A 25,363-nucleotide genomic window follows, 5' to 3' on the forward strand; every position below is an offset into this window, starting at 1 on the left:
AAACAAAAATATAAGTAAATGCTATAAAAGCAATTAGTGCATCAAGAAGCATGATTGGACAACATCTGAACAAATATTATAGAACAATAAAAAAACACTATGTACAATATATAAAGTTTGTGATAACCACCACCACACCATTCCATCCCCGTCAATTCAGATCCCAAACCCAGGTACTCGGCATCAACGCATCCCTCGTAACGGGATACTTTGGACTTTCTAACCAAACAGATCCCTGTTAGGTTGGACAACCAAATCTAAACCCGAACCCTGACACTGCGTCCACACAGGGCTGTGGGTCTGAGCCCATGCATCTACTCCCTCTTCTCACCCCACGTTCCACACTGTACATGGTTCCAACCACTATATCAGATTTGGCAGAAGATACAAACGCGCGATGGCCTCATTCAATGACAACAGACGATGTCCAGCACCTGGCTTCAGCTTCAAGTTTCGGATGTCCCAACCTTGGGACCTTTCTTGTATCCTGAACACATCAGCTCTGGTCATGCAGGCCCTCCCCAACATCTCTTCTTTTGAGGGGGACTCAAGAAGGCCCAGCTGTACTGAGATTCTGTTGAACTTCTACCACTGCCACCATCGAGGAAGCGTTCTACCACAACTGCATCACAGACTGTACGGCAACTGCTCTGTTTTGGACCTTGAGAGGTGGTGAAAATGCTGAGTGCTCACCACTCTGCACTCCTATGTATATATATATTCTCAAAGTATGAAAAACTTAGCAGTAGTGAAATCCAAATACTGTTAAATAAACTTCTTCCAGCCTTGGCAGGAAACATGCGTGACGCTGTTAATGCTGTGTCAGCAGAGGGATGCACAATACAACTGTAGTACATGCAGGTTTGAGGATTTGGGATTTGGTTTTGACTACGTTGAAGCTCAGAGTATTGCAAAGAATTTAAAAAGCAGTCCCTCTGGCATCGGAAACGGCTCAGCGCCATTCATTCAGTGTCATCAACTAGATCTGTGGAGTCTCTGAAAGGCCCTGTTCTCTGCACAAGGACGGGATGGACCATGGCGTTGAAAGCAGAAGCTGACAGACACTTCGTCATATTCATGTTTTTATAGTCTTATCATTTGGAGCTATTCAGATTCTATTGTTGTTTTTTTCTTTTCTTTCAATGTTACTCAAATTTAAAACGTGTATTCTGTGAAAGATGTTTTTTTCCTCTATTCTTGTTAAGAGTTGTTTCAAACACTCGTGAAAGTTCTCTTGCCAACCAAATGAAAACACAATTATGGTCCGAACGAAAAATACGTATGAAATCTGGTTGTATATATATAAGTTCCTGCCATGAGGTCGAACGTTGTCCCTGGTGAGGACCAGTGAACAAAAAACATGTTGTACTTTTTAATTCCTGGAACAGGTAATCGTTTGATGATACTCTTCTAATAGCAAAACTACACACCACTAATAATAACTAATATTTGATTAAAATGGATTCGTGGAATAAAATGTGGTTGCGTAATATAAGAAATACCTCGGGTAGGTTAATGGATGGAGAGGAGGGTGCAATATGGCTGCAGTCACAGGAGGGCTATCGCTGGCATCTCTAGTCGACTAGTCTGAATCAATTGATCTGATCTGCTGAATCACTTAGCAACATTACCTTCAACGTGTCGCGTTAACAAATCATGGAGTTTTGATAGCTGAAGGTTATGAGTTATGAAATGGATTTAAAACACCTGTGAAACTTTTTTTTTGGGACAAATCTGGCAGTTTTATGTGGATTTTAAGCGCCCTGCTTACACACATGTGGGTTCAATCGTTCATCGAGCGTGGTTACTTAGTGTGATCTTTGCACGTTTGGTCGTTAATTGTTCCTGATTAATTTAAAGTGGGCCTTTTGCCGATATGTTCAATAACAGCGAGGCGCGGGTGCCATCATTTCTATCGGAATTCGGCTGGTGAGAGGCAGCGAGTGAGACAGGACACGCGAGGGTCGAGAAGATAAAAAACAATTACCGATCGCAGGTTGGAGAGTGGATAGAGGGTTAAAACATGGAACATTAGGAAGGCAACAAGGGTCGCCGGTGTTCAGTGTCTATTTAAAAGCTGTAATTGGAGGCTTTCTGTCTTTGTTGCATGCTTGGCTAATTGAGCTGAAGATGGGTCATGTAGAGATATTTGCTTGGTACGCGCTGCGTTCGTTATAGGTGGACTGCCAGTGAAAAGGGCCCCAGCAGAGGAAAGAAATGAGAGGAATGTGGAAAGCTGGGATTACTTTCACTGTAAGCCCTCTGCATAAATAACAGTTTCAGGTTCGGTATGAAAGAGGTGCTTTATTCCATAGATGTTCAAATGAGTGTGCACAAAGAGGCCCAATGTGAGATAAACAAAGAGTTGAGTGGTTAACTGCTGCCTTAATTATTTCAAAATCAAAAGCCTTTATATGGCAACTTTTTTCACATTAATCATATAAGCAGACTTATATTAGACTGTTAGGAGCATGTAGGCAAATGATCTATATTTTAGGTTCTTTGATGAGGCGTGCAGGACTTAAGAACGTAGTACAGGATTCATTTGAATGGCCGGAACAATACAAACTGAATAATGCCACAGACAATACCCAATTAAAACAACTGCAGATGGTAAATTTTCACCATCTGCTCCTCCTGCTTCTGCGCCACATCTCATTGGCGCTGACACCCGGCCTCGTGCGAGAGATTGTCATATCAAACTCGGGCCCAGATTGACCGACCAAGTGTCGAGGCGGGATTAACAGAACTTCCCGCCTCGAGGAGAAGGCTGGTTTGATCAATTAGAGGACAAGGGATGGAAAGCAGGGACTGACGTGTTCAGTCTTTTACTGTTTCCTTAATCCTATCATTTTAACTGTTGTGTGCATTCTTGACGTCTCAGTTTAAATCTTTGCTTTAAGTTCTTGATTGTCCTGTTTTGTGTGTTACCGCCACCATCTATGCTGTGCCAGCCACTTCTTTTAACAATACAAGATGATAAACATCTTAAATTGCTTGAACAAGTATGCTGTAAACTGTATTTGTAATCATATGTTAGCATGCAAATACATGAACACGTATTCTTACACCCTTGATTCAAATCCATAGAGTGGATGGGGTATTCTGAGCCAATGGCAAGCTAATTATATAATACTGTGAGGACTGATTAATGACCAGGACAGAAGCGCTTTTCTTAATATTCCTATGGAAATATTAGAAGCTTATATTAATTCATCCTGTTAGGATAGGTATTTTTTCGATTAAACATACGGAAAGGCTAACTGTTCTAAGAGGAGGGAGGTTGTCATGGGAGCCCAAAAAAGCGGGGTGTTAGGTGTGACTGTGGTGCTGGAAAAGTGGCTCCAGGTCAGCGCAGGTCCATGAAATCTCATTTCAACATGAACCTCAAAGATAGGCGAAACTCTGACCTTAGTTACATGTAACTGCATTTGTTTTGGAACTAATGAGTATTGTGGATGTCAGAACACATGTTGCCATAATCCAGTTACTCCAATAACTGGTCCTGGTCTGGTCTGGTTATGTTGTCAAGGAGTTTTATAACGTTATCGTTTTTTTTTTGTCGTCTTTTCTTGCTTTCGCTTTGTTGTGTGTAAGTATTTTCTATCCAATTTTAAAATGTCCATCTTCACAGAGGAAATAAACATGTTTACAGCCTGGTCTCTATAGCTAATGAAGACATGACGTTTCGATATAATTAAAAATTTATACATGCGAGCATTTACTGATGGTAGGCCATACCGACACCATCGCATCAAACTGCATTTTTCATCAAGCGTTTTCCATTCAAAGTGAATGCTTTTGGTTTCCCTTGCGTGTTTTTGGCTGTTCTGGCCAATTAAATTTCTGATTGAACCAGAAAGTAAATAAGGGTATAGCAAGGAAAAAGAGCGGAGGACGAGGGTGACAGTAAAATATCCTTTAGTTGAAAGATTATTTTGATAATTCTCACTGAAGAAGATGGGTAATTGACAGGAGATTAAAAAAGCCAGCTGTGTTTATTTGTTTCCCCCCCTTTCTTTCTTTTTTGTCCTTCTTCAGGTTCTTTTGTCTCGCTCCATCAGGGGACTATTGGCCTTGAGTGAGTGGGCTGTGTTGAGGCAAACATCAGTATCCATCATCCACACCATTAGCACCATTAGGCCACCCTCAACACATGGAGAGAGGCCCGGTCTCCAATCTCCAGTTCCAAAGAGACCCTTGGACCTCTGGCAAGTTGCTGGCAGTGATTACAGTCCAGCCCCAGGAGAGGAGACGTACGTCCAGTCCATTGTTGGTGTGATGAAAATGTGCTATGGACCTTTAGGAAAGACAAACGCGATGGATCCTTGAAATATAAATCCAAGATGATCTTAAGAACGAGTTATGGAGATCTCCACATGGAATAACTATGGACTTATTAGCACCATTTTCTCCAACATTTTCTTATTCTTTCACATATATATATTGTATCATTATCGCAGTGGGCGAAGGTGCAGGATCACAGGGATTTCACCCAAATGCAGGACAGTCTTGAGGGCAGAGCTGAGCGCGTTCAAAAAGATTTTATTTTTAACAAAAAGACCGCGCAGGACAGACTGTGATGCAATAATCCAACAGTTCAAAGAATAAAACCGAGAGGAGAGAAGCCTGAGGCAACCGCGACAAAAGGAACACAGGGATAGGAGAGGCTAGGGTTGAACTACTAGGTTGGGAAAAGACTGGTAGGAAACACACTAACGGCTAGAAGTGAAGACACACGGAGGAAACTAAACACCAAAACCATAAACTGTCAGGCAAATTACAACTGGTGTTGTAAGAAATTCAGTACATATGTTTCTGGTGGCTTACTTATGTAACTGTATCTGTTTCTCAATGTTTACAAGCAGCTGCAACTAACAGCATTGTTTTCATGAGCAATCTGCTGGTGATTCTCTCAATTAATAAAAAACAACAAATATAAATGGGTCTGTATTATATACCGCCTTTCTAGTCTTCGCCTGTCGTGGAAATTCGAATAAGACTGAGACACGATCCGTATTTAAATGAGAGTTTTATTCTTGCCAAGGAGAGACCACCAGTACGGAGTACAAACACAGTCGCAAAAGTTCTCTCTGCTGATAATACATTCAACTGCTCCTTTTGTAGACATTTCTCCCCCTCCTCTCCCTCGAGGTAATTAAAAGAGAGATCTAATGCAAAGGGGGGGTTTTACCCTCGTAAAATCTATCTTGGTTTACTGCCTTCTTTACACCGTGGCTGGTACCACATCTCTGGGACAGAGACGGAAGTCACACTCAAAAACCTATATTCAACCCATCAGGAGGCAGTTCTCCTAAATAGGACAAAGTTCATACAAAAATATAAATTGATAAAATAAAGTAGCCATAAAATAGGTAAGACAGAGGTTAAGAATTTTTTCCACTACACAACCATTCACCCACATTCACACAGCGGATGGGCATTGGGCTGCCATGCCTCATAGTTGAGGATTCTAACCATTTATACACATTCACACCGATGGCACCAGCCTTCAGGAGCAATTGGGGTTCAGTATCTTGCCACGGACACTTCGTACATGCAGACTGACAGGATCGAACCGGGGATTCGAACCCCGCTATTGCTGATTAGTGGACACCTGCTAGACGGGCAATCCACAGCCGACTACGAAATTGATGAAAAATACCACAAGCAAAAAGGTAACTTGTTTCTCAACCAGCCAGACCATAACTCTAAAGATATTTAATTCACCAACCATATAAAGTCCGAGCTAAGAAGCCAAATCCTCACACTGAAGCATGTGAGCATCATAAACAGTTTGCAGTCAACATTTAAATTTCGGGACCGTGTTGGTCCGGCTGGTTTCTTCTGCAATCAGTTTCCTTGTTACCCACGTTAAGCCATACTAGCTTCAACATTCATATTGACTGTTTGTGCTTTTCATTTCACTCCGTAGGCTGACTGTCTGTTGCTCGATCCGTTATTGGCTGGACTTCCATTATATATTAATATGTTCTGTTATGCAAAACTTTCTTCATTTTCACAGTTGCCCTCAGCTGCCTCGCTGTGTTTGGCTCCAACCCTTACTCCAGTCAAACATGACCTTTCTGATTGAATACATGTTGTCCAAACAGGGAAAACTCTTTGCAGCGCGATGTTTTTCAGACCGAGAAGGAAGTCAGTCGACTTTCCACAATTTTCGTTTTATCTCGGCTCAGTTCTGCAAGTTGTTGGATTGTGGAGGCTAAAAAACTACAAACCACTTCTGTAGTGCACAATCTGCATGTTCTTCACTCACAGCCAATTAAATTGCAGATGGGGTTAAACATCAGGGTTCAGGAAATAATAAGGTCTTGTGGCATTTTGCCCCAGTCCTGAAATTAATAATGAGTGGGGAAGGGGGAAATACTTTTCAGTCCTTTTCTTCTTTTTTTAGTTTTTTCTTTTGCATATATTCATGGTCGAATGTGATTTCTGCTCCCTTGTGGCGTCAAACGTCAAGGTGACACCTGGGGGAATTCATGACTGGGTCACTCCATTCCTCAGTGTTGTGGAAAAAGTTATTTTTGATCAGGAAAATAAATGAGGACAGAAAGGGTCAAAGCATACGACATCTCTGCATGTTCGGGTGCTTTGAAGACCGCCTCAGGGAGGTTTGTATGCAGTCAAACGTGTCTATCTTTCACATCACATGAGTCAGGTGAAAACAAATGCTATTATTGCTATTATTCTATGGCAACTGTACATCGCTCTATTTCATGCAACCTTGAGGACATAGCAGCGAAATTAAAGATTGCACGTTCCCAGGCTGAAGGTCCTAATGACTCAATATCAGAAGGAGTCATCAGTCAACCAGGAACACTCTTCATCGCTTCGTTTGTCCATTTGTAATACAACCCCATCTGCAGCCTGTCTCTGCATGCAACATAAATAAAGATCATACAGCAGCCTCAAACCTTTACACTGTTACTCACCTGATCCATACTTCATAGGTCGATTAAAACATTTAAATCATAAAATCATACATATTCTCAATCTTTAACTAGGAAGAAGGCATAGAAATGAACGCTCTTCTTTGAGATTAACTGTAGATTGATTGATGATTGATTGATTGTTGATTGATTGTGATTGATGATTGATTGATTGATTGATTGATTGAGTGATTGATAATTAAAACGTTCATTTATACTGAGGGAAAATGTGATGCAGCAGTTCATACAAAGTAGAAGAGTGCCAACTATAAAAAGAAATTCAATTTGCAAGTATAAAGATGAAATAAACACACATATCAATATAGTTAATGGTAAGAATCACACATTTCTCATATTTAGTTGCTCTTGTGGTAGAGTTAAGTTAAGTGCAAACACATTATTATTATTTTTTCACAAAGTAGACTGAGCGCTCTGATGCAGTCTGGGAGGTGAACTGGTGTTAAATACTCAGAGGAAACAGGTGCTGAGCGTGCAGGTGTCTCCACCATAGTGATTACTAATGCTGTTGACCTGAGTGAACACTATCAGTTCATTGCTAACACCTGCGTTTGTGTCATGTCGAATAAAAAGGCTGCTGTGAAAAAAACGTCTGTCTCGGCAGGTTGGACGCACAAGCGAACCGGGTGCGGTTAGACGGACAGTCGAACGTGTTCGTGGCAGGTTTTAGCAGGTTTTTAGGGTCCAGATGTGGTGCTACTGGGATGTTTTAATGATATTCATCATGTCAGTAAGATATGTCGCCGTCTGAGTCTCAATAAAGATGTTTTCACGTTTAATCTGCTTGGATTTAATACTGTTTTGTGTCATTTTATGACATACCCAGTGATAACTGATGTACTTTGGGTTCTGACTGTTAAACACATTGAAATGTCGTTAAATGCAAACACTAGTTGTTTTATATTGTTTCTTATTCATCCAGGCTTCTCAATGATCGTTTAGAAGCCTAATTCATCACTAAAAGAACATAAAATACTCATCTCAGATTGTTTTGCACTCCCACTCGTTAGGTAGAAGATGTGGAATAACCCCTGTGCCCTGTGCCTTAGCTTTATATTTCTGATAAAGTCTTCCATCTGACCATCATTGTGCTGGATCAGAGTGACATCAGGCACCCACGGGGAGGGTAAGGAACACAATTAAAGTGAGATTTCTCACCTCTGACCTGACTTTAATGTTAGGAGGATCATTACTGTATAAGGTCAGCCTGTCAGTGTGTTTGCGCCGTGCATGGATTATACCGACGGTCCACCTCACAACTGATGAATGAGTTAAGAACCCTCAGGGGGATGAGCAACGAAGAGGCAGATCAGATAAAAGCTTAACGCTGGAAACTGAAGCCAATCAATCTGCCAATCAATGACATCAGGCCTGGAGTTATTTCTTTGTTAATCGACCAATGCACCCAGAGTTTATTGGCATCAGGAGCAGTGTCAAAAGACAATGCAACGAAAGTGAAAGGTCGCAGTTTTGACCTCTGCAACACTCAAATGGTTTCTAATAATAGTTACGCCCCGGCCCGTCCGTTTCACCTTCAGTTAGCAAGCTGTATTTTTAGTCCTAAACTTGGTAACCTTCATCTTTCTATGAGTGACCACAGGACAGACAAGCAATGTGCACGGCAGCAACAGGCAACAAAAAAAAAAGACTAGTTCTTAAAAAGTAGCTTAGGAAGGTGAGCTCAGACGGAAACTTAGAGTGTCCGAGGCAACAAGAATAGAAAGGAACAAAGTGAGGTCGAGCATTACAGGCAGGCTAGAAAGATGAGAAATTGCTTACAAGGATGTTGCCGCAATCTGTAACAGATAGCAACGCCAACATAACACAAGATAGACATTCGATACAGCACATTCACATAATATGAATAAGAATAATATCCTTAAGAAAACATAATAAAATAAATGTAATAAAAAGAAATTAAGCATGAACTGTGGGTTGATCTCCAAAAATCCATCCAACAGTATTGCGGTTTGGACAAAGATCCCCTCACATGCATGTGTGATGTTTATTAGATCATGTTTTTGTCATTGATCTGTAGTCCATCAGACAGACAAAGCTCCAGTATGAAGTGTATCTACGCTGTGAGATAATCTAGATATCACTGAAGGTCCGATGTTTCGGCTCGTGCTCGTTATGTTTTCATCAGTCTCTGACCTGTTATCTCTCAACCTTCATCCGTCTCTTACTAACATTTTTCCTCACTCCCTCAGGCAAAGCCATGCCATCCAACGAGAAGTGTGCATAAAGGCTCATAGAGCACACTCAAGCAGGGGCCGATCGAGATTGCACAACAAAGTTGAATGAGGTGGCGCGCCAGGCCAACATTAGTGCCGCCCGGCTGGTCTCTGAAGCCCCCGAGAGCTCGGTGTTACCGCACACACACGCATGCTACTATGTTTGAATCGATGCACCTTTTGTGTTTTTGGGTAACCCTTCCACCTCTCCTCTGCCTTTACTCCTCTTACCTCCTCCTGAGGGAGAACACGTTTTCCTCTCAGTTTGACACGATCAATCTCAACGCAGTTCAAGGATGAGTCATTTACGCTGCGTCTCTCCTCCGTCTCTTTTTTGGAAATATTTAGGTGACCGATGACTTCTTCCCTTCGGTCTAATCAGATCAAATTAAATCAGATTTCAGTGGCCCTGCTTGTGTCCCTCATGGCACAAATTAAAATGACAGGATTGAAGCTGTTAACGTTTTCTGCTATAAGATTGAACTAAAGAGGACAGGTGGCCGAAAGGAGGACATGCTGCATCTCCTCATGTGCTCCACATTGGGGCGCTACGTCATGATTAATCCGCCGTGTGTGTTTCACTTTGTTGCATTGCGCTTTTATCAAGCTCCTTCTCCACCTCAGCCAGATTCTGCATCAACGAAGGGTCTGGCCTCAGGATTTCAACTCTGCAACCCACGACATGTGCTCCTGTTGTTGTTATTTCAACGATGCATGCTCTATTTGTCACAGTATTTGCACCCATTAATTCACACACACACACACACACACACAACAAAAAACCCACACACACAAACACACACAAGAGCTGTGTTAGATATTTGTTATGCCATAAACAAAAAGTGCCCAGTTTTTGCACGCAGTCTCATAATGATCCATTGTATTCGGAGAGGTCTTCGTCGCTTGGACTCAACCTCTTTTTACTTTTTTTTTTTCCAGATTTGGTTCTTTCAAGCTTTATTTTGGATAGAGACAGCTGAAGAGTGACAGGAATGTGGGGAGAGAGGGAAAGACGGGGAAAGGTCGGATTCGAAGCCTCGAGGACTGAGGCCTTCACACACGGGGCGTGCTGCTCGACCAACTGAGTGAACGCCGCCCTAAAAGTTCATGTGTTTTGAGGTGTTAGTCACCACGTGTAGACCTGCAAACTGGTGGGGAAAAAAGAACACGTGAAAATGTTTTTTTCTTTCACAGAGCTGTGAAAGAAAAGAACATTTTCAGGGTGGGAAAAAAAAAAATCCAGTTTTTCACTATCCAAATAAATTGCACACATTCAAAGACAAGCTGTGTGTCCAGCCTCAGTGTCCAGCCTGCACTGTATCATATCTCCAATCATATTCCTAGAAGTTAAACATGTTTTATAACAGTAACACACTTTATGAGCTGGCACAATGCAACTGTGCATCAGCGTCATTGGACAAGTTGTCTGGTCTTCTTTTATACTTTGTGTATTACTCCATGTGTCAGGTCTCATGCTCAGAGACTTCATTAGGAAGGACTTGATACTTCTTCTGCAGGTTACTCATAAACCAGAAAATAGTTATTATCTTTATTAGTTTTTAATTGAATTCCTGAGGACATGTTTGTGGTTGGTTACTTGTTCTTGTTGTCCCCCTTCAAGTACACTCATTAGAGAACAGTCGGCGTGGTGCCAGACTGTGCTTGGTCATTTTGGCGGAGCACAAACAGACTTGCAGTCCTGTTTGTGGGGATGGGATGATTAGTGTAATGAGTGTTGGCTTCGTTTCTCTCTCCTCACATTTTACGTTACTGACGGGATGGATCCATCAGCAGAAACAGAGCGGGACGTCAGCTCAGACTTTCACATGGGGGAAACAATGAACAGGAAGTGTAGAGAAACTGAAGAAACTGAAAATGAAGTTACACTTAACTGATCCTCTTGGGAAAGTTTGTCCCATCCTAACTATTCACAGGTTCTGAGGCCAAGAGTACGTAGAGGAAACCCACTCAGACAACACAGCTTTAGTTAGACATGAGTGAGTGAGACCCGAGAAAACTGACAGAAACAAAGACAGTTCGGCAAAGTGTAATTGAGGTAAACAATCCTGAAGTCAAGAGGAACTTTGAGTTTCCTTGTAAGAAAAAACCACCAAGAGACCGACAACGAACTTGATCTGGTCTAGATTTAATGCTGTTGGGCGGTCACTGGTAGAGCGTGCACCCCGTCTATCAAGGCTAAGTCCTTTCCAAGTGACGGTCTTCTTGATGTCATCCCTCTCTTTACAGTATATCTCTCAATATCTAATAAGCAGAAAATGCCTTAAAAAAATCTTTAACTGGAAACTTTTAACGTGAAAGCTGAGACATCTTTAGACCCCATATTCCCAGCCATGCCTAACACACAAAATACATAATAATGTGTCGGAGGTATTTAAGAACATGTTCAATCATATCGAACGTTCCAAAGGTTGCCTCTTGGAAATCTGTAAAAAAAATCGTTCTGTAATTTCACTGTCTGCTCCCACCATAGAAATCTGTCTCGAGTTAATAGGTAGCTGTCGATACGCAATCACAGGGGTTGAAAAACACGGGGACAGGCTTTCAGTATTTGCCACTCCACTAAAATTGATATGTCCCTTTTCATACGAGGGAGACTTGCTCAAAATGTGTCCTTGATTGAAAATGGCATAATGAAAAGCTTGAAAACCAATTTCACAGGTGCTTGTCCATGTTTGAAGAAATGAACATCATCTTCTTGACAGACTGCCAATAATGTGTTTAGTTTTTTTGAAGTCTGATGTGAAGCAGGAGCGAGGAGAGAAGAAAACACTGTTCATGAAGCTGACAGTGACGAGAAGACTTGTTTCTGAAGTCGACTGTTTGTGTGGAGTGCTGCAACCAGGAGGCTGCGGGAGGCGGGGTTATCAGTGGGTCAGTTGTCCAGTTAGTAATCAATTTATTGGACCGACTTATTGAGCAACCATCCTTTTGATCTGTGTTCCCACCTTTCCTGAGTCCCATGGATCCATCTCCAAGAAATCACCGGTCAGGTCTCAAGCTGATATTGATTACATGCACAAGCTAATGTCTGGAAAGGCCTTGGGGGACTCCACACACTCCAGCACCACACACCAATATTTTCCTTCCTTCAAATGTAGATAGAGTTTTAATGGCTGTGTTAGGTTTTAGTCCGATAAGGCAAGGCGATTTTATTTAAACAACATTAAACTCAATGTGCTTTTCAGTCAAGAGCATTCAGTAACAAGTGGCCTGCAACCACCCACCATCCGAACGCCAAGATAATGCACAGGTGGTGGTTTTACCTCTAAATCGTGTTTTTCATCCTGGTCCTCCGGGAACACTGCCCGCATGTTTTAGATAGTTCCTCCTCCAACACACCTGATTCAAATGGTGGCTCGTTATCAGGCCACTGACGAGCTGATCATTTGATCAGGTGTTGGAGCAGGAAACATCTAAAAAATGCAGGACAGTGTTCCCTGAGGGCCAGATTAGAGAAACACTGCTCTAAATGATTCATGTTTTCAAATAATTCACGTTTATTGGTTTAGGAAGTTGTAAAATTGATGAACTCGTTGCTTGGTTTAAAAAAAAAGGCTGGACTGCAAGGGAACCCATAAACAGAATAAAACATGGACGTAGTATCTGTGACGTCACCCACAATGAGCAAAGATGTGGAGCTGTCAATCAAAGGTCCACGCTCTTAATCCTGCATAACTTTAAGCCTTAATATAATGTGAACAGGTGAGTTGTATATAAATTCACCCTCAGTACAGTTGTCATGAACGGGGAAATTAGCTACAAGACCAAAACGTTTTTTGTACAGGCTGTAACATGTTTATTTTCTTATTGTTTACATGGGGACTTATGGGAGACTGACTCACTTCTGGAGCCGTAGTCTCCCAAATGTTCTTTTTTATCACTGTTTGTTTACAACACTAAATGCACAGACACAAAAACACTTTGTGCATCCATTTCATCAAGTGATTTCAGTCTGGAACACAGTGACACCTCTTGGTTCCATCAACCTAAAAACCTCTTTATTGTGTGTGTGGGTGGTGTCCCATAATGGAATGTCACAAGTTTGACCCACGAGTGAATGCCAATAGACAAGGACTTCCATTAAGAGGACAGGGACTGTCTGAACCCGACACTCGGTTTGGAGGACGCTGGTGACTAAAAGCAGGTTTTTAGTGAAACATGACGCCGACTTCTTCTTCAGGAAGATGGTAAATATGAGTGAAAACTTCTGAAATGACATGAGGTGTGTTGTGATTTTGCAGAGTTTCTGATGGACAGTGAAGTAAGCTGTGAATGTTGTGCTGTCAGCTCAGTTTGTTAGCTGGGCTGGTCTGGATTGTGAGCGCAGAAGACCAGGGGAGTGTTTTGGACACTGGAACATGAACTAGAGGCAATGTAACCGGTGAAGAGGTGAAAGACGACGAGGAGGAAGGAAGCTACGAACAGAAAAGGAGCAAGAAGCTGCCTCCAGAGTAATTTTTGGGGCGAAAAACAAGACATACAGAAAAAATAACTCTGTGTTGGACGCTATGAAACTGTAGGTGTTAACTTCATCTATGTGTAACATGAACCAAGGCAAGTCAGTCCAGTTTCCTCTGAAAAAACTCCATCAGAACCAAAAAAGTGCATTTGGAAACACTGAGGAAACTTTAAGTTCTGCCGTCTGTTCACGACATCAATGAAACACACACCGACGATTTTGAAAAGAGAATAACTCCAAATTTCGCTTTATTATAAAACTTGAGGCCATATTTGCACTTTTCTAATAAGCTGCTCTAATGTTACAGTAAGCGTCACATACAGCAGCGTGACAACAAGAGCTTTACAGCCGAGCGCAAGAGGGAAGGTGTTTCACCACACACACACACACCGACGCAAACACACACATTTAAACTTTTCTGCCCACTTGTTCAGAAAATTCACCCACTTTTCTAATTGTATTGACTAAATAGCGTCTTGGAGAAGACAGCACGCCTCGCCATGCGAAACAGCTGCCAGAATGACGATTTACTATACTGTCTGTTTAGCTGCTTTAGTGATGATCAAATCTGCCAGATCACACGGCCACTATCCGCAGCACTAAGCACACACACACACCACACTCACACAACAGAGCCTATTTTTTAAGGTGAATGACATTTAAGCACTTCAGCATGTGTTTATTTATTATCTGCAGCAGTCTTTTCAGAGAAGAAGAAAACTCAACATCCATTTTTAGGTTCGTTAAATATCTATTCGTGGAGGTACAACTCGGTAACTAATACCCTGTTTCATGAGGAGACGGTAGATATCTTCACATTTCTGTTTTGGCCTTTATTGCCTACAATAAGACAAACTAAAAAGCTCGATGCATCGATCCTTTCATAATTCACACCTTATAAAGCCCAAAAAGCTTTAAGACACAATGATACATCATAATACCTGATATGCTGTTTATATCAGTATCTTCCTCATTTCACTAGCTATTACTATTGTTTATCATCTTCTGACCAGCAGTTAATATGTGACACGCCCATTAAGTGCTATATATGATACAGCATCTCATCTGTACATTTTCATAAAAACAGTACAACTATATAGCTGACAGTTCCCTGATTTTTGTCGCAACAACAAAAAAAAGGCTGGGCATTTACAGTGTTTGTACAGAAACGTAAGCTTGGCGTGGACGTGAATTCACACATAATTCACACCCAGTACAAGTTTGCATTAGCTACCAGCGAAACATAAATTCTCATGATTTATGTAATAATAATAATAAAAAACATAAATAGCAAAACGTTCAAGTAAATGGTGTGACTCGTTCAACAAGCTGCTCTGTCACCTACAAATGAGCATGCATGTGTATGACGCAGGTACTAGCAGGTATTCACAGTACCATAAAGCCGAGGCACATATATTGTTATATGTTCTCGGTTCGTTAAAAAAAAAGCATCGCTGCGTCGAGAGTCCTTGAGCGATGAGTCACCCAAGCAGGTCGGTATTGGGGTGTTGATCACCATGACATCAGGAGCTCATCAGGAGCTTTCTCCTGCTGTCACTTCCTGGAGGCAGACAGGAAGAAGAGAGACGGCATCATGTTGAGGGATTGTTAGGAAATCTGTGTCATATAAGATATTTTTTCCAGCTAAAGGTAGAGAGACTGTAAAAGAGGACGTTTTAAGGATGCAGTAATAAATATTCTTTATATTAAAGAGGATATTGCTACATTTATTGTGAATGTAATGTACACAGGAAATGCATCACCCATCTCTACCGAGTTTTCATTTTCATTTTTTAGCTCATTGTTTTCTTCACTGTTATGGCCTGCTCTGAGACCAAGGTAAATACTAGTTACAGATAAACGATCATTATCATTGTGAAACCTTGAAACTAATCGCACCATCCTTCTCTGGCACGATGTTACATTATTCAAGATAATTTCTTGTATAGTTTAGTTGGCACTATTACTGTAAACTTAATTTCTGTTAAACAGAAAGTCCCACAGGTGTGCTTTCCTTTATTTACCTTGGTCTCAGAGCCAGGCCATAACAGTGAAGAAAACAATGAGCTAAAAAATGAAAATGAAAACTCGGTAGAGATGGGTGATGCATTTCTGTGGGTACATTACATTCACAATAAATGTAGCAATTAGTTCCATCTTTAATATGAAGAATATTTATTACTGCATCCTTAAAACGTTCCTCTTTTACAGTCTCTCTATCCTTTAGCTGGAAAAAATATCTTGCAGATTTGCAGTTACAACACAGATTTCCTAACAATCCCTCACACATGATGCCGTCTCTCTCTGTCTCTGTCGGCCTCTCAGGAAGTGACAGCAGGAGAAAGCTCCTGATGAGCTCCTGATGTCATGTGGATCAACACCCCAATACCGACCTGCTTGGGTGACTCATCGCTCTAAGGACTCTCGACGCAGCGAACCGAGGAACCGAGGAACGAACCGAGGAACATATAACAATATATGTGCCTCGGCTTTATGTACTGTGAATACCTGCTAGTACCTGCGTCATACACATGCATGCTCATTTGTAGGTGACAGAGCAGCTTGTTGAACGAGTCACACCATTTACTTGAACGGTTGCTATTTATGTTTTTTATTATTATTATTACATAAATCATGAGAATTTATGTTTCCGCTGGTAGCTAATGCAAACTTGTACTGGGTGTGAATTAATCTGTGAATTCACGTCCACGCCTGAGCTTACGTTTCTGTACAAACACTGTAAATGCCCATGCCTTTTTTTTTTGTTTGCTGTCAATGAAGTGACATAAAATCAGGGAACTGTCAGCTGACGTTATAGTTGTACTGTTTTTATGAAAATGTACAGATGAGATGCTGTATCATATATAGCACTTTAATGGGCGTGTCGACATATTAACTGCTGGTCAGAAGATGATGAACAATAGTAATAGCTAGTGAAATGAGGAAGATACTGATATAAACAGCATATCAGGTATTATTGATGTATCATTTGTGTCTTAAAGCTTTTTGGGCTTTATAAGGTGTGAATTATGAAAGGATCGATGCGTCGAGCTTTTTAGTTTTGTCTTATTGTAGGCAATAAGATGCCAAAACAGAAATGTGAAGATATCTACCGTCTCCTCATGAATACAGGGTATTAGTTACCGAGTTGTACCTCCACGAATTAGATATTTAACGAACCTAAAAATGGATGTTGAGTATTTCTTCCTCTGAAAATGACTGCTGCATGATAATCATAAACACATGCTGAAGTGCTTAAATGTCATTCACCTTGAATAAATAGGCGTCTGTTGTGTGAGTGTGTGTGCGCTTAGTGCTGCGGATAGTGGCCGTGTTTATCTGCGCAGATATTGATCATCACTAAAGCAGCTAAACAGACAGAAATGCATAATAAATCGTTCATTCTTGCAGCTGTTTCGCATGGCGAGAGGCCGTGCTGTCTTCTCCAAGACGCTATTTAGTCAATACAATTAGAAAAGTGGGTGAATTTTCTGAACAAGTGGGCAGAAAAGTTTAAATGTTCATGTGTGTTTGCGTCGGTGTGTGTGTGTGTGTGAAACACCCTTCCCCCTTGCGCTCGGCTGTAAAGCTCTTGTTGTCACGCTGCTGTATGTGACGCTTACTGTAACATTAGAGCAGCTTATTAATGAAAAGTGCAAATATGGCCTCTACTGTTTTATAATAAAGCGAAATTTGGAGTTATTCTCTTTTCAAAATCGTCGGTGTGTGTTTCATTGATTGTCGTGAACAGACGGCAGAACATTAAAGTTTCCTCAATGTTTTCCCCAAATGCACTTTTTTGGTGTTCTTATGGAGTTTTCTCAGAGGAAACTGCACTCGCCTTGGTTCATGTTACACATAGATGAAGTTAACACCTACAGTTTCATAGCGTCCAACACACAGTTATTTTTTCTGTATGTCTTGTTTTTCGCCCCAAAAATTACTCTTGCAGGCGGCTTCTTGCTCCTTTTCTGTTCGTAGCTTCCTCCTTCCTCCGTCGTCTTTTCACCTCTTCACCGGTTACAATGCCTCTAGTTTATGTTCCAGTGATCCAAAACACTCCCCTGGTCTTCTGCGCTCACAATCCAGACCAGCCCAGCTAACAAACTGAGCTGACAGCAGCTACATTTCACAGCTTTACTTCACTGTCCATCAGGAAACTCTGCAAATCACACACACACCTCATGTCATTTCAGAAGTTTTCCCTCATATTTACCATCTTCCTGAAGAAGAAAGTCTGCGTTCATGTTTCACTAAAAACCTGCTTTTAGTCACCAAGCGTCCTCCAAACCGAGTGTCGGGTTCAGACAGTCCTTTCTCTAATGGAAGTCTTGTCTCTTGCTTCCTCGTGGGATCAAACTTGTGACCTTTCCATTATGGGACCCCCAGACGGCCGCACACCCACCGCCACCTCCTCCTCCACACACACACACACACCGCTGTCTCCCTCGCTCTTAAATTGATCGCAGTCGCGGTGCATTGTGGTCCAATTGTGCGGTGTGATCTCAGGATAGCACGGTTCAGCAGCCTTCTCTCTCCAGACGCTCGCTCGGCACTTCTCTGCTACAGCAGTAAGCACTCTGTCACTTTCGCTGATGATGCATGGAGCACACACACACACACACACACACACACACACACCAATAAAGAGGTTTTTAGGTTGATGGAACCAAGAGGTGTCACTGTGTTCCAGACTGAAATCACTTGATGAAATGGATGCACAAAGTGTTTTTGTGTCTGTGCATTTAGTGTTGTAAACAAACAGTGATAAAAAAAAACTATGGCTCCAGAAGTGAGTCAGTCTCCATAAGTCCCCATGTCCAAATGTCCAACTTCACAGCAGAAATAAACATGTTTACAGCCTGGTACAAAAAACAGTTTTGGTCTCTGTAGCTAATTTCCCCGTTCATGACAACTGTACTGAGGGTGAATTTATATACAACTCACCTGTTCACATTATATTAAGGCTTAAAGTTATGCAGGATTAAGAGCGTGGACGCTTTGATTGACAGCTCGGTGCCGTTACTGGAGGCTTGTTAAAGTACCCAGGCTTCATTCAGTCAACTCAGCTCCACGTCTTTGCTCATTGTGGGTCACGTCACAGATACTACGTCCATGCTTTATTCTGTTTATCCTCTTGCAGTCCAGCCTTTTTTTTTTTAAACCCACAGTAACACAGTTCATCAATTTTACAATTTCCTAAACCAATAAACGTGAATTTATTTGAAAACGTGAATAATTTAGAGCAGTGTTTTTCAATCCTGGCCCTCAGGGAACACTGTCCTGCATGTTTTAGATGTTTCCTGCTCCAACACCTGATTCAAATGATCAGCTCGTCAGTGGCCTGATAACGAGCCACTCATTTGAATCAGGTGTGTTGGAGAAGAAACTATATAAAACATGCAGGGCAGTGTTCCCTGAGGACCAGGATTGAAAAACACTGATTTAGAGGTTAAAACTCACCACCTGTGCATTTATCTTGGTGTTTCGGATGGTGGGTGGTTGTCAGTGCCACTTGTTACAGAATGCTCTTGACTGAAAAGCACATTGAGTTTAATGTTGTTTAAATAAAATCCCCTTGCCTTATCTGACTAAAACCTAACACATGTCATTAAAACTCTATCTACATTTAAAGGAAGGAAAATATTGGTGTTGGTGCTGGAGTGTGTAGAGATCCCCCAAGGCCTTTCGAGGCATTAAGCTTGTGCATGTAATCAATTATCAGCTTGAGACCAGGCCGGTGATTTCTTGGAGATTGATCACATGGGACTCAGTGAAAGGTGGGAACACAGATCAAAAGGATGGTTGCTCAATAAGTCGGTCAATAATATTGATTCACTAACTGGACAACTGACCCACTGATAACTCCCCATCTCCGTACACGCCTCCTGGTTTGCAGCAGCTCCACACAAACGAGTCGACTTCAGAAACGAGTCTTCTCGTCACTGTCAGCTGCCGGAGCTTCATGAACAGTGTTTTCTTCTCTCCTCGCTCCTGCTTCACATCAGACCTTCAAAAAAAACAAAAAAACTATAACACATTATTGGCAAGTCTGTCAAGAAAGATGATGTTCATTTCTTCAAACATGGACAAGCACCTGTGAAATTGGTTTTCAAGCTTTTCATTATGCCATTTTCAATCAAGGACACATTTTGAGCAAGTCTCCCTCGTATGAAAAGGAGGATCACATATCAATTTTAGTTGAGTGGCAAATTACTGAAAGCCTGTCCTCGTGTTTTTCAACCCCTGTGATTGCGTATCGACAGCTACATATTAACTCGAGACAGATTTCTATGGTGGGAGAATACAGGATGAAATTACAGAACGATTTTTTTTACAGATTTCCAAGAGGCAACCTTTGGAACTCGTTCGATATGATTGAACATGTTCTTAAATATCCTCCAGACACATTTATGTATGTTTGTGTGTGTTAGGCATGGCTGGGAATATGCAGGTCTAAAGATGTCTCAGCTTTCACGTTAAAAGGTTTCCAGTTAAAGATTTTTTTAAGGCATTTTCTGCTTCATTAGATATTGAGAGATATACTGTAAAGAGAGGGATGACATCCAGCAAAGAACCGTCACATTGGAAAGGACTTTAGCCTTGATAGACGGGGTGCACGCTCTACCAGGTGACCGCCCAACAAGCATTAAATCTAGACCAGATCAAGTTCGTTGTCGGTCTTCTTGGTGGTTTTTTTCTTACAGGTAAAAACTCAAAGTTTCTCTTGACTTCAGGATTGTTTACCTCAACTTACACTTTGCCGAACTGTCTTTGTTTCTGTCAGTTTTGTCTGGTCTCGACTCACTCATGTCCTAACTAAAGCCTGTGTTGTCTGAGTGGGTTTCCTCTACGTACTCTTGGCCTCAGAACCTGTGAATAGTTAGGATGGGACAAATTTCTCCAAGAGGATCAATTAAGTGTAACTTCATTTTCAGTTCTTCAGTTTCTCTACATTCCTGTTCATTGTTTTTCCCATGTGACAGCCTGAGCTGACGTCCCGCTCCACTCTGTCTGTTATCTGCTGATGGATCCAATCCCGTCAGTAACGTAAAATGTTTGAGAGAGAAACAAACTGAAGCCAACACTCATTACACTAATTATGCCCATCCCCACAAACAGGACTGCAAGTCTGTTTGTGCTCCTGCCAAAACTGACCAAACACAGTCTGGCGACCACGCCCGACTGGTTCTCTAATGAGTGTACTTGAAGGGGTCAACAAGAACAAGTAACCAACCACAAACATGTCCTCATGAATTCAATTAAAAACTAATAAAGAGTAATAACCTATTTTCTGGTTATGAGTAACCTGCAGAAAGAGTATCAAGTCCTTCCTAATGATCAGTCTCTGAGCATGAGACCCGACACATGGAGTCAATGTTACACCCAGAATACATAAAGTACACAAAGTATAAAAGAAGACCAGACAAACTTGTCCAATGACACTGATGCACGTTTGCATTGTGCAGCTCATAAACGTGTTTTACTGTTATAAAACATGTTTAACTTCTAGGAATATGATTGGAGATATGATACAGTGCAGGCTGGACACTGAGCTTGGACACACAGCTTGTCCTTGGAATGTGTGCAATTTATTTTGGATAGCTGAAAACTGGATTTTTTTTCATTCCCACCGTGAAAATGTTCTTTTCTTCCACAGCTCTGTGAAAGAAAAGAACATTTTCACGTGTTCTTTTTTTCCCCACCAGTTTGCAGTACAGGGTTACACGTGGTGACGTGAGGTTAACACCTCAAAACACATGAACTTTTAGGGCGGCGTTCAGCTCAGTTGGTCGAGCAGCCAGTCCTTGCAGGCTTCGAATCCGACCTTTCCCGTGTTCAGTCTCTCTCTCTCCCCACATTCCTGTCACTCTTCAGCTGTCTCTATCAAAATAAAGCTTGAAAAGACCCAAAAAATTATCTTGGAAAAAAAATTAAAAGATTAAAAGAGGTGTGAGTCCAAGCGACAGCCATATGGAGAAGCCTCTCCGAATACAATGGATCATTATGAGACTGGCTGTCAAAACTGGGCACTTTTTGTTTATGGCATAACAAATATCTAACACAGCTCTTGTGTGTGTGTGTGTGTGTAATTAATGGGTGCAAATACTGTGACAAATTTAGAGCATGCATCGTTGAAATAACAACAACAGGAGCACATGTCGTGGGTTGCAGAGTTGAAATCCTGAGGCAGACCCTTCGTTGATGCAGAATCTGAGCTGGCTGAGGTGGAAAAGGCAGCATGATAAAAGCGCTATGCAACAAAGTGAAACACACATGGTGGATTAATCATGACGTAGCGCACATGTGGAGCAATGAGGAGATGCAGCATGTCCTCCTTTCGGCCACCTGCTCCTCTTTAGTCAATCTTATTAGCAGAATAACGTTAACAGCTTCAATCCTGTCATTTTAATTTGCCTCGTGTGCGCATGTAGGACACAAGCACGGCACTGAAATCTGATTTAATTTGATCTGATTAGACCGAAGGGAAGAAGTCATCGGTCACCTAAATATTTCCAAAAAAGAGACGCAGCGTAAATGACTCATCCATGAACTGCGTTGAGATTGATTGTGTCAAACTGAGAGGAAAACGTCTTCTCCCTCAGGAGAGGTAAGAGGAGTACAGGGCAGAGGAGAGGTGGAAGGGTTCACCCAAAAACACACAAAGGTGCATCGATTCAAACATAAGTAGCATGCGTGTGTGTGCGGTAACACTCGAGCTCTCGGGGGGGTTTCCAGAGACCAGCCGGGTGGCCTAATGTTGGCCTGCTGCGCCACCTCATTCAACTTTGTTGTGCAATCTCGATCGGCACCTGCTTGAGTGCTCTTATGAGCCCTTTATGCACACTTCTCGTTGGATGGCATGGCTTTGCCTGAGGGAGCTGAGGAAATAATGTTAGTAAGAGACGGATGAAAAGGTTAGAGATGATAAACAGTCAGAGAGCTGATGAAAACAAAAGAACAGCACGAGAATAGAAACGTCGGCACCTGTCAGTGATATCTAAATTAGATACTGGTTCATACTGGATCTTTGTCTCGTCTGATGGACTACAGATCACATGACAAAAACATGATCCACATAAACATCACCACATGCATGTGAGGGGATCTTTGTCCAAAACCTACAATATTGTTGGTTGGATTTTTGGAGATCAACCACAGTTCATTGCTTAATTTCTTTTTATTACATTTCTTTTATTCTGTTTTCTTAAGGATATTATTCTTATTCATATTATGTGAATGTGCTGTATCGAAATTCATTCTTGTGGTTATGTTGCAGTGTTGCTATCTGTGTACAGATTGCGGCAACCTCTCCTTGTAAGGACAATTTTCCATCGATCTTTCTATACATCACCTGCCTGTTGCAGATTGTTTTTTGATCTTCTAACTTTGCTTCCCTTGTTTCTATTTGACCAAATAAAAAATGTTTCACCTCGCGACACTCTAAGTTTCCGTCTGAGCTCACCTGCCTAAGCTACTTTTAAGAACTAGTCTAAGTTTTTGTTGCCGTTGCTGCCGTGCACATTGCTTTTGTCTGCTCCTGTGGTCACTCATAGAAAGATGAAGGTTACCACAGTTAGGACTAAAAATACAGCTTGCTAACTGAAGGTGAAACCGACTGGCCGGGGCGTAACTATTATTAGAAACCATTTGAGTGTTGCAGAGGTCAAAACTGCGACCTTTCACTTTTGTTGCATTGTCTTTTGACACTGCTCCCTGATGCAATAAACTCTGGGTGCATTGGTCGATTAACAAAGAAATAACTCCAGGCCTGATGTCATTGATTGGCAGATTGATTGGCTTCAGTTATCCAGCGTTAAGCTTTTATCTGACGCTGCTCTTCGTTTGCTTCATCCCCCTGAGGGTTCTTAACTCATTCATCAGTTGTGAGGTGGACCGTCGGTATAATCCATGCACGGCGCAAACACTCTGACAGGGCTGACCTTATACAGTAATGATCCTCCTAACATTAAAGTCAGGTCAGGTGAGAAATCTCACTTTAATTGTGTTCCTTACCCTCCCGTGGGTGCCTGCTGTCACTCTGATCCAGCACAATGATGGTCAGGTGCAAGACTTTATCAGAAATATAAAGCTAAGGCACAGGGGTTATTCCACATCTACCTAACGGAGTGGAGTGCAAAACAAATCTCAAATTATTTTGTGTTCTTTAGGTGATGAATTAGGCTTCTAAACTGATCATTGAGAAGCCTGGATGAATAAAGAACAATACAAAACAACAAGTGTTTGCATTTTAACGCACATTTCAATGTTGTTTAACAGTCAGAACCCAAAGTACATGAGTACATGTCTTAAAATGACAACAAAACAGTGTTAAATCCAAGCAGATTAAACGTGAAAACATCTTTATTTGATATCAGATTAGGCTAGACGGCGCATATCTTACTGAACTGATGAATATCATTAAAACATCCCATGTAGCACCACATCTGGACCCCAAATGAACGCTAAAACCTGCCACTAACAGTCCAGCCGATACACGAACTTTAGAGCACGAATGACTTTTTAATGCGTTCAACCTTTCTCTGACTTTACACGTTACGAGGAGGCGGTCTGCCTCCTGGTTCACAGCTTTCCCTTCCTCGTGTTTCTAACCCGTCTGTCTCGCTGTGCTCAACCTGCCCAGACAGACGTTTTTCACAGCAGACGTTTTCGACATGACACAAACGCAGGTGTTAGCAATGATACTGATTAAGGTTTCACTCAGGTCAAACTGAGTCAGGAGCTGAACCTTAATCACTATGGTTGGAGACACCTGCACTGCTCAGCACCTGTTCCTCATTGCAGTATTTAACACCAGTTCAGCCTCCCAGACTGCATCAGAGAGCTCAGTCTACTTTTGTGGTAAAAAATAATAATAATGTGTTTGCACTTAACTTAACTCTACTCACTGAGAAGCAACTAAATATGAGAAATGTGTGATTCTTACCATTAATCTTAATATATCTGATATTGTGTGTGTTTATTCACATCTTTATACTTGCAAATTGAATTTATTTTATAGTTGCACTCTTCTACTTTGCACTGCAACTGCTGCATCACATTTTCCCTCAGTATAAATGAAAGTTTTATCATTATCAATCAATCAATCAATCAATCAATCAACCAATCAATCAATCAATCAATCAGTCAGTTCTACAGTTTAATCCTAAAGAAGAGCGTTCATTTACTGCCTTCTTCCTAGTTAAAGATTGAGAATACTGTAATGGTTTTATGATTTAAATGTTTTAATACCTATCTATGAAGTTATGGATCAGGTGAGTGACAGAAATGTAAAGGTTTGCACAGTCTTTTATTTTGTAAATGTGTGCATCATTTGCGGCATGCAGAGACAGGCTACAGATGGGTTGTAAATACAAATGGACAAACGAGAGCATGAAGAGTGTTCCTGTTGACTGATGACTCCTTCTGATATTGATCATTAGGACTTCAGCCTTGAATACGTGCATCTTTAATTCCTGCTTATTCCTCGAGGTTGCATGAATAGAGCGTCCACAGTTTGACCATAGAACAATAGACCGTGAACATTTTTCACTTGACCCTATGTGATTGAAAGATAGACACATTTAGACTGCATACAAATCCTCCCACTGAAAGGATCAGGACCTTTTCTCATTTATTTCCTGATCAAAAATACTTTTCCACACACTGAGGAATGAGTG

At 41.5% G+C, this 25,363-nt stretch overlaps 1 protein-coding gene across 2 annotated transcripts in view; it reads left to right on the forward strand.

Moving 5' to 3' along the window:
- Positions 1-17,398, forward strand: part of tnk2a (tyrosine kinase, non-receptor, 2a) — a 48,145-nt gene extending 30,747 nt beyond the window's left edge. For both annotated transcript variants that reach the window (XM_019266955.2, XM_019266956.2), the window contains exon 20: positions 16,008-17,398. In XM_019266955.2, the coding sequence (XP_019122500.1) occupies positions 16,008-16,009 (2 nt within the window). In that variant the 3' untranslated portion in view covers positions 16,010-17,398. The remainder of the gene's footprint in view (positions 1-16,007) is intronic.
- Positions 17,399-25,363: the final 7,965 nt, after the last annotated feature.

Source organism: Larimichthys crocea, chromosome XXIII (genome assembly GCF_000972845.2).
Source record: "Larimichthys crocea isolate SSNF chromosome XXIII, L_crocea_2.0, whole genome shotgun sequence".
Taxonomy (NCBI): domain Eukaryota; kingdom Metazoa; phylum Chordata; class Actinopteri; family Sciaenidae; genus Larimichthys; species Larimichthys crocea.